At 50.2% G+C, this 11,002-nt stretch overlaps 1 protein-coding gene across 1 annotated transcript; it reads left to right on the top strand.

The window, feature by feature from the left end:
• Nucleotides 1-7,352: 7,352 nt before the first annotated feature.
• Nucleotides 7,353-10,452, top strand: LOC125507085 (uncharacterized). The gene is made up of 2 exons (XM_087524112.1): nt 7,353-7,398; nt 8,935-10,452. The coding sequence occupies exons 1-2, from the start codon at nt 7,353-7,355 to the stop codon at nt 10,272-10,274; spliced, it is 1,386 nt and encodes a 461-aa protein (XP_087380238.1). The 3' UTR covers nt 10,275-10,452.
• Nucleotides 10,453-11,002: the final 550 nt, after the last annotated feature.

The raw sequence follows: 11,002 nt of genomic DNA, 5'->3' as shown, positions 1-11,002 counted from the left end.
TTTAAAGTTCATGGCTGCAGAGAAATCAGCAAGGAAGGGTGGCAGAAAGCGTCGAGGTGAAACATCAAGAGATCTGCCCGATGACCTCTCAGAGCTGTACAAGACAGATCCAGAAGAGGATTACAATCAGCGCAAGACACGAATCCAATGGATTCGACGATATTGGGCAGAACAGTGGTTCAAGTACAGGTTTGTGACAAAGGAATATGCTGAAAAGAATGCCATCAAGCGACCATGGGGAGACATCCTATATAAAAATCTTCAACCCAGGTCCAGAGATGAAGCCATTGAACAAGGCTTCTATCCCTGCATGGTCCGTGGACCACAGCCTGCGGATGCTGACCCTTCGTCACTGCTATGGTGTCGTGACAACAATCTGTTCAAGCGCAACTTCCAGTTTGCCCAGAATTCGGCGAAGCAGAACAAGAAGTCATTGGGACTAGACTTTAACCCTGGTCCCTCTACTCCCCGTGCCGATGGAACCCGCGAAGCTGAACCCAATCTTGTTGGGCCCTTCTACAACTTGGAAGGTCTCATCACTCATATCGTGGTTCAAGGGACAGCCGTGGATGAGCCTGCAGATGACGCTGAATCTGATGAAGCGCCTGCATCGCCGAAGCCAAAGAAACTGAAGCAGCCTAAAGCTTCAAAGCCTGCCTCAGCACCAAAAATATCACGAGCGAAGCCACTGGCTACTGCACCTCCTGAAGACAGTGTGCAGTCTGAAGATTTGTCACGCATCTCCAAGCCCTCGAAAATCAAGATGCCTCTGCAACACACCAGCCAAGAACTGACTGCTGCTGCAATTCTGCGCAACGACACTATTGATCTGTCCAGCGATGAAGATCTTGAAGATGACGCTCTTGAGCAACTGATCAAGAGCAAAGAAGAAGCAGAAATCTTCAATAATTTGCCTCTCTTTGATGTGGCAATCATCCATAACTTCATTGATGAGTGGTTTGACACGTCCAACCTCAGCTTTGAAGATCTGCAACTTCCGATTGGCCTCAGTGTTGCCTTCCATGGCACCATTGCTTCAGAGCTAGCTATAGCCCAGCGCATCGTTGAACTGAAGCAGAAGATCGACTTTGAGAAAGCTCAGTTTAAGAAGCATATGGCCAAGCTTAGCGTGCAAGAGGTCAAGAACTTCAAGATCATGCTGCACGAGCTCAAAGAAGCCTTTCTCAAGAAGCGTGAAGAAGCTCAAGGTTCTCGTGAGCGCATGAAGAGACTGGCTGACAAGTGTGTGCAAGCCTACAATGAGGCTGAGAAGCGCAAGGCCCTTGGTCGCCCTGGCATCGACCCCAGGATGGCTGCAAAGAAGAAGAAGAAGAAGAAGAAGAAGCCCACTGTGGCCGCACCCGACGCACCAAGGAAGGAAGCACATCCCATTGTCTTTCCAGCCAGCATGACTGGCTCGAAGCCAAAGGCCAGGTCAACCGCTTCAGAACTGAAGAAGACGAGGACTGCTGAGGCTGAAGCCAGAAAGAGGAAACATCCCGAAGCCTCTGCTGCTGCTCCCTCCAAGAAGAAGCGTAAGACCAAGAAGGATCGGGCTGCTCCCACAGAGCCCTTAGTTGTTGAACCTATCTCCATGGTTCACCCTGCCGCTGAACATCAAGAGAGCCAACTGACTGTCCATGAGCCTGCTTCCACAGAGGCTCATGAAGCTAAAGACATTCCAGCAGCTGATCCCACCGCTGCTGAAGACATTGGTCACCATGACAATGTTGAAGATGATGTAGTTCTTCCTCGGATCGAGCACCAACAGGTATCATTGCATGTGCTTACGCACAGCGAACTCATCAGCATTGGTCATCCTCTGACGCCAATTGCTCAGGATGCATCATGGGCTGATCACCCACAACAACAAGTCACACCACCCCGGCAAGAAGAAGAAGACGACTTTGAGGACCAGCCAACTCCATCTCCAAAGGCGTCGCCAGCGTTCCGCAGGCTTCGCAAAGGATCAAGGTCTCAAGTCCCTCCTTCCAGCATTCCAAAAGGAGAAGTGCCTCACCAATCTGTTGCACGTCAAGTGTTTCCAGATGCCACTCCTACTGTGACTGAATCTGAAGCCAAACTGGCTGAAGATGTTCCGGCTGCATCAGTCGATGAAGAAGAAACCCCAAGAGTTGCTACACCCCAGTCTCACCAAGCAGCTGTTCTCGAGGAGAACGTGTCTGTGCCCGACCCTCCAGCTCATCAAGTGGAGGTAGAAAATCTTGAGGCTGCCACCACCAATACGAATGAAGCCAATGACGTAGTCATGGCTGAAGCAAATGTGGAGCCTACACCAACCCATGAATCAGAAGTCAGTGAAGCCAATGATGCTACTGCTCCTGTTCCTGCGCCTGCTGCTGGTCCTCAGTTTGACTACCATATTGAGCATAGGCCTCAGGTACAGAAGCAAATGCCAAGGTTGCCCAGATTTCCATGTCCTGCATCAGCACCTGGATCCTTTAATGTCAACGGCTTTAGAGCAGACAACACCTTCCTCAATAGCTCCAAGAACCCCTACTCAAGGGAAAGAATATCTTCTGATCGGTTCTGGAGCTATCCGCAGCGAAGTTATTACTCATGCATTCTGTACAATCAAGGTCGCATCTTCCCTCATATACGTCTTGACACTGAAGCAATAACTGGTCTGCCCTGCTTGGAAGAAGCTCTAGATTGCTTCAAAGAGGTTGGATTGTTTCCTTTCTTCACCGACCAAGAGCACTGGAACGAAGAGTTGCTGCTTCAATTTTATGCCACTCTCCACATTCGTGGCTACAACAGAGATCCGAAGACTTGGGTCCTTGAGTGGATGACCAAAAATGTTCATCACGAAGCCAAAGCCTTTGATATTATTGAGCTCACTGGTCTGCCCACTCCTGGAGATCTCTATGAACCTGGATGTCAGCTTCACAGTGAAGCTATGGAGAGCATCTTTTAGAAGTCTGAACCGAACATGAGTCAGATGCTCAGTATGATGAAGCCGTTGCCCCCAGATGTTGCATATCCTAAGGAGTTCTTTGTTGAAGACCTTGAGTATCTGCCACAGACTATCTATCACATTATAAGGCGAACTCTCTGGCCCATCAAAGGACATTCTCCACATGCAAAGCTGGAAGGTGCAATGAAGACTTTGGTCTTCTATATTCTTCACGGCAAATGCTTCAACGCACAAGACTTCTTCATCCGCCAACTTGCTGCATCAGGATCTGATCTTTTCGGCTTGAAGTTCTACGCTCCATGGATAATGCGGCTGATCAAACTCCACTCAGCTATCTCATATCAGCCCTCTGCTCGCAATCATCGGATCTTTCTGCCTGACGTGGATATGTCCGTTGAAGCCATCTATCCAGAGCCTGCCAAGGAGCCTCTTAGTCTTCAGAATGCGGAGCATCAAAATTTCTCTCAGAACATTGAAGGAGTTGAAGTAGTCACTCGTGTTTATCCTCTGGCTGGTACTACACGTGCACCTCATCGTGCCCTCACTGAAGCCACCAAAAGCACCATTGCCCAACGGCCCAAGAAGCGATCTCGTGTTCTCAATGACCGAGAGCTTCTAGTAGCTCTTCATCAGAAACAGGATAGGCATCATGACTGGCTGAAGCGTCAAATGCAAAGCCTCTTGGTGGATGTCAACCGCATTCGCAATCTTGCCACCAAGAATGCCTTTGTTGCCCATGAAACCTGTCGGCGTACATGGAAAGGGCTGACACTTATGTGTTCTGAGGATGATCTTCAAGAGGATGGCTTCTCTGAACATTTCAAGTTTGACTCCACACCTCCCCGAAGGACTGTGCTGCGACGAACTCCATCTCTTGAAGACTCTGAGTTCTCTTCCTCTGCGGCAACTGTAAATGCCAGAGTGATCGAGGACGAAGATGATGCCACTTCACTGCCCCCTACTTCTGCACGCATCGACACTGCTCCAAGTTCTTCTGCACCGCCGCACACCACCGACGACCTTGCTGCTTCACCTACTCTTCATGGGAATGAGTAGATGATCTATGTCTTCAAACCTTTTTGGTCCTCACTGACAAAAGGGGGAGAAGCATATGAGTTTGATAGTCTTCAAGCGGGTCCACATGGACGGTTACTTTATGTTTTGCCTAGTGTTTACAACTCTCGTTTTGATACATTTGGTTCTTTGAGTTGTAATACTTAAACTCGATGGTCGTCTGCTACTTATTTGCTATTTTGTGATGCGATGATAAATTCCGCATGTGCGACGATAAATTCCGCACTTAGATCATTTTGCAAACTTTATATTTTCATTATGCATGTCATTATCTTCACATACTTTTCATGCATGATGAATTGTCATCATAAGTTGAAGAGGATCTCCACAAGTACAACCTGCCATGTGCATTTGCATTCCAAAAGCAAATTACTTATATGCACATCTTCAGGGGGGGCCCTTGCAACTTATGAAGACAATCTCCTATCCTTTACAATTTCACATATTATATTCTCCGTTGAAAACTTCAACTAGTTTGTCATCAATCACCAAAAAGGGGGAGATTGTAAGTGCATCTAGTGCCACCCCTAGTTGGTTTTGGAGTATTGACGACAAACCTAGTTGAGGGACTAATGTGTTTGTGAGAATTGCAGGATAACACAGGTAGAAGTCCCTCATTGATTAGTTTTCCTACCAGAGATGACCCCTAAAAATGTATGAAGACATTGAAGTCAAAGATGGTATGTGAAGACATTCACATTGAAGACTATGACAAGAGAAGATATCGCATGAAGACTATGGAGCGCGAAGACTTAGTTCTTTTGTCGTTCTTTTTCTTCTTTGTTGAGTCATAGGAACCACCGTACTGTTAAGTGGGGTCCAAGAGAACCAGTCAGAATGACTGAAGTGATGCTTAACCAAAATCCTATGTCTTCGAGTGAAGACTATGAGAGCAAATCTTGTCCAGAGTTGGATAAGTCAGCTTTTCTTGTAGTCCAAGTAAAGTTGTCATGTGTGTTTGAAATCTGACCGTTGGAACACGTGTCAATTCCTTAGTGACCAAGGGTCATTTCGGACAAACCAGGTCGGGTTGCCCAGTGGCTATAAATAGCCCACCCCCTACAACCATAAACGGTTGGCTGCTCAGAGTTAGAGTACGGCTTTTGTCGTTTGAGAGCAACCCACCTCGAAGCCTTTGAGAGAGAATTCCTTGCGAGGATAAAGCCCTAAACACCCAGAGCCAAAGAGTGTTAGGCATCACTTAAGTCTTCCTGTCTGTGTGATCTGAAGACTTATTACACTTGAGGACTGTGAATCCTCCAGCCGGTTAGGCGTCGCGTTCTGAGCATCCAAGAGTCATTGTGGATCGCCGGTGAATGAAGTCTGTGAAGGTTTGGAAGTCTACCTTGAAGACTTACCAGAGTGATTGGGCGAGGTCTGTGTGACCTTAGCTCAAGGGGAATACGGTGAGGACTGAGTGTCCTGAGCTGCGTGTTCAGGACTGGGTGTCCGGGACTGTGTGTCCTCAGGTTTAAATACCTAGCCGCCCTAACCAGACGTTCAACTGTCACAGCAGTTGGAACTGGTCCAACAAATCATTGTCTTCGATGAGTCACTGGTTTCATCCTTCCCTTCCCTTTACTTACTGTTGGTCCTTGTGAAGTCATTGTATGATTGCATTATCTTTTGTCTTCACTGAGTGACTGCTTGTTCTGATTGGCTTCACAATATCTTCCTACCTGATCTTTACTACCTAGCTGCTATTAGTCATTGTGCTTTCACTTCATTGAATACTTGACTATGGTTTGCCTAGTGTAGTCTACCTTCCGCTGCATGGTAATAGGTTTATTTCTATCGTTTGTCTTCGAAACTTCCATGTTTTGAAGACTTCCATAAAAAATCGCCTATTCACCCCCCCCCTCTAGTCGATCACTAGCACTTTCAGTCTCACCACATGTTTGACCACAAGAGCCCTGGCCCGTCTCCATGTCCCGTGCGCACCGCATGCCTCGCCGCTATTACTGCGTCGAGCCTCTGCTGTCCCGGTCGAGTCTCAAGGGTCGTGAACCCACACCACTCAACCCCCACTGCAGAGTACCACCGATCATCACCGACCGATGACAAGTTTCACACTTCCATCAGACCCTTGGGCTCCAGTCCGAATTGTGTGTCACTCGCTTTTCCCCCTTGCTGAATAGGCTTCGATTTCCTGGATCCTTACACCATAGCCCCTCAATCCAGCTCCACCTTCAACATGACTCCATGGTAGATGATCAGTCCACCCTCACGCCCCGTCGACTTCAAGATTCGTGTGTACATCACCTTGAATCAACCCCGCGTCATAGTCTTGTCGAAGCCACACAAGTCCTCGGACCTGCGCCACGTGTTTCCACGCCCAGAAGTCGGTCACCATCAGCATCACGCTCATATGTCGTCGTCGCTGATCCAACCACCGTCTTCTGTACCAACCGACCTGCGTCGATCCGTCAGACTGACAAGTCTGACCCAGCCGAAGTTGTCCGACTGTAACCATACTCCACCTCACGCCGTGTTAGCCCAACACACCACGCGCATTGCTCGACGCCCTGTAGAACATGATCCTGACACACACACTTCAGACTCCTTCGAGACTTATGTGCATGTTTCCAACCTACCCACCTCCCAGTAAAACACCGTGTGCAATTAGCAATCCATCAAAGAAAAAAACCGCTTCCATGGTAGCTCCTGTAGCCGCACCAAGTGCATGACTCCACAACTCACAATGCTTCCTTTTTCCTTATCCAATTGTTGTCCTTGCCACGTCAATTACCATAGTGCTGCAGATCTCTTATTTTTTTCTCAAACCAATCCCGTGTCCAGCTCCTGCCGCTCATGGACCTCTCCAACACATGCAACGCGCACGCTAGTCTCCTGGGCCTTGGGCCGCCTGTCACGCGCCATTGCCTCTGAAGAATCCTGTCGCCGCACACTGCATGACGCCGCTGTCTTTGTGTTCCCCTGATCGCCACGTCTCTTGCCCACTCGCCGAGACCGATTCGATCTAGGACGCCGATGCTTACGGACGCCTGCTGCTCCGATTGCTATTACGCCGTCTGAATAGATCTCGTTGCCACCGTTCCGATCTGTCCATCGGTTTCAACTCCACAACCATGATCTTTCGACTTCGCTTCCTCTAGATCAACCACCGCTGCCTCTTTTGAACCTTGCCCATGATACCACTTGTTAGAATAAATCCGAGGCACTCCGTCGATCATCCGAAAACCAAGCAATCACACGAGCACGACACCAAGATTTGTTAACGAGGTTCACCGATATGACTACATCCCCGGAGCTTGACTACGGGCATTCCTCCCCGTGACACCGTCACAATACCGCACCCGGTCGCCCTGGACACCGGCACATGTCGCCAGTTTCCCCTGCGTTCCGGTGCTATCATGTTGGCATAGGTTACATCGTGTGTCTAGCCCCGCTATATATGAGAGGCCTAGGATACAAGTGTCCTACTTGGACACGACTACATATCCTATCTAAACACAATACAACTCAAAGTCCAACTGTAACCTACCTTGTACACTATATTCGACACAACTCCAACACCTTCTACCATATCCATCCGATCTACCTCTTCCCCTCCCTGTATATTGGACACAAGGGGAAACCAAGGAGGAGATCGACGGTTAGCTACTCGTTGATCCATCGCCGGCAAAGATGCAACCACCTAGGTGAGAGACCTAACGAACACTCGAGTAGTGGGCGTCCCGGCTCTTGGAGCGGAAGGGAGGTGAGTGGGGAAGTGGTCTGATGAAACCTGTAACATCGATCCTACAATTATATCATGAACGTTTTTCAAGTCGTAGCTAAAACTTTAGCTAAACAAGCCCAACTATATAATTGACCTGCGTACATGTGATCAGTGATGGAGCCAAGGAGCGAGGGGGGCCATGGCCCCCCAATGTTGAATTTTTTGCACATGTACCCTTCAGATTTTCTAAAAAGTTGTATCTATACCCTTCAAATTTATGTCTGCCCCCCCCCCCCCAAGGCTTAGTAAACTGTGTTTGGCGGCCATCTTTTCTTGGATCCTGGCTCCGTCCCTCCATGTGATGCCTTTATATAATATAGGCATGGGTTACACGTTTCGGCTCAAATACCTAATCTTGTGCTAATCACAAGTTCAATTATAACACAACTCGTACACATAACATTTGACTCATATTTTAGCTTAAGTTCCCACATTCTTCTACTCATAGGTTTTGATTTCCCACATTCCAAACGAGGCTTAGATAAAACAAGTTTGGTCTCAATATTGCATTGACAACGGGTTGTAACAAAATTATGGTCAAGTCTGCCAATCTGGAACTCACAGAGACTAAAAAATGGAGGTCATTCTGATGGGAATGCGGCAGCCATATTGATGATTGTTATCACCTCACATGCAAGTTCAGCTCTATTACTTTTGAATTTTGCCCAAGAGAAGAGAATATTGTAGTTCATGAATTAGCTAAACTAGCTAGATGTTCTTTTTATAACGAGTGGTTTGAAGATGCTGCAATTGAGTACTTCCTATGTTGATTAAGGATGTAAACTTCATTACTACTCCCTCCGTCCCAAAAAAACTTATTCCAAGCTTGTCTCTCGAATCTATACGTCCATTTGACACACAAATTTTTTCGGACGGAGGAAGTATCTAATAAAGAGGAGGTAAAGTTATTATATATAAAAAAAGAGAAGGGAAGAGAAAATTGGGAAATCCTTTTCATTAAAAAAATATAAAAACGTGTGGATCTAAAATACGCTTGGAACCCTTTTCTGCCACCCCATCCGTCTGGGCAGGATTATCCAGCGCAACAAACCCGCCGGGTGCCACGCGCCGCGCCCTGCGTCAGGCCCGCCCGTCACGCTCGCGCCCGGCCACGAACCAACCGTGCCAACAGTCTCCTCTGAATCCCCTCCGAAAATCCCAAGCCCAGGCCATTAATCAGGGCGCGCCACGTCCGACGCCGCTCCACACACTCCCCCCACCGCCTGCCTGCTCTGCTCCGCTCTGCTCCCTCCTCCCCCCTCCCGCCGCCACGCGCCCAAAACCCTAGCCGCCGCAGTCTGCTCCTCCTCCGGTGCTCGCTCGCTTCCTCGTCGCCCGCGTGGTACGCGCGCAGGAGAGCATCCCCGGGAGCGCGGCCCGCCGCTGTCCCCGGCGTGCCGGCATGGAGGAGAGGCCATAGATCGCCAGCAGGCGCCTCCGCCGCCGCCCGACGCGGCGGCGGAGCAGGCTGGGGGCTCCCAGGAGCTGCAGCTCCCGGCGGACATCGACTGGGAGCGGCTCGACAAGTCGCGCTTCTTCGTCCTCGGCGCGGGGCTCTTCTCCGCCGTCTCGGCCGCGCTCTACCCCGCCGTCGTCCTCAAGACGCGCCTGCAGGTCGCGCCGGAGCCTCCCCCGGCGCACGCCGCGACGGGGGCGCGGCCGGGGCTCCCGCCCTCCGCCGCCGCCGCGGCCACCACCATCCTGCGCCGGGAGGGCCCCCTCGCCTTCTACCGCGGCTTCGCCACCTCCCTCGCCGGGACCGTCCCCGCGCGCGCGCTCTACATGGGCGCGCTCGAGGCCACGCGCTCCGTCGTCGGCCCGGCCGCGCTCGGCCTTGGCGCGCCTGAGCCTGCTGCGTCCGCGGCCGCTGCCGCCGCTGCCGGGCTCACTGCCGCCGTTGCCGCGCAGGTTGTGTGGACGCCCGTCGATGTCATCAGCCAGCGCCTCATGGTGCAGGGCAACCCGTGCCCGGCCTCCCGCTACCACGGCGGCCTCGACGCATTCCGCAAGATCGTTGCCTCCGACGGCCTCTGCGGCCTGTACCGCGGCTTCGGCATGTCCATCCTGACCTACGCCCCCTCCAATGCCGTGTGGTGGGCGACTTACTCACTGTCACAGAAGATAATCTGGAGCGGGATCGGCTGCTACCTCTGCGAGTACGGTGTGGGTGTGCAAGAAATCGACGACGGCGACGGGGACATCTCATTGCAGCCAAGCTGCAAGACACTCATGGTGGTGCAGGGAACGAGTGCCGCGATAGCTGGTGGCGCCGCGGCGCTTGTGACCATGCCGCTGGACACCATCAAGACGAGGATGCAGGTCATGGACGGCCAAGGCGAGCCAATCACCATTGGGCGGACGGTGCGGGAGCTGATCAAGGAAGGCGGGTGGGGCGCGTGTTACAGGGGGCTCGGCCCGAGGTGGGCGTCCATGTCCTTGTCTGCCACCACCATGATCACCACGTATGAGTTCCTCAAGCGCCTCTCGGCGAAGAAGGGGCAGGAGAGTGGCGTTCCCTGACTTCTGATGGCAAGTATAGATAATGCAAATTAGGTTCCTTCCCTTGGTTTGTTTCGTTCCTTTCCACAGCTTATCTGGTCTTTCAGGTGTTGAAAAGAAAATGGTGATCAAGTGTGTGTAGATAGTGTCTTAGTTTGTAACTCCAAATCAATCAACGAAATCCACTTTATTTCTGGTACTTTGCTTCTGCTGCTTAATCACATTTTAGCTTGTGAGTCTTCACAAGTACTCCATCCACTTGCTTGGAACCAAACATGGCTATGATATCACAACTCCAGCATGCACCAAGCAGGTTTCATGTCATTCCTTTCCTTCTCTATTTGTTTAAATTTCTGGTTGTGATCATGAACTGCATGGCACATCAGGAATCTGAATACTTCAAGTGACAGAGAGACTGGAGTACACTGTAGGGTACAATTGACCATTCCTCACATGGTCACGAGCGACAGGCATATATGGACAGGTACGCTGTACAGGTGCTCTACACAACTGGGCACTGCTGCAGTAACCTGATATAGAAGGGTCCTAGGAAAATGGAAGAAATGTTTACCCTTTTTGTCAGTTTTTCCCTTTCAAATTTCTGTCTTTTCTCATTGCAAAAATAGGAGGCCTAAGAATCTTCTCTTGGAATAAACAAGTACTAGATGATGTTCCAACTACCTGCACCACTTTGGTTGCAAATGACATGCAAATCTCATATATTGATAATGGTTAACCACTCTTGTATA

The sequence above is a fragment of the Triticum urartu genome, chromosome 5A, assembly GCF_056163025.1.
Source record: "Triticum urartu cultivar PI428250 chromosome 5A, HENAU_Tu73, whole genome shotgun sequence".
In the NCBI taxonomy this organism is placed as follows: Eukaryota; Viridiplantae; Streptophyta; class Magnoliopsida; order Poales; family Poaceae; genus Triticum; species Triticum urartu.
This window is presented reverse-complemented; position numbering and strand designations above follow the sequence as displayed.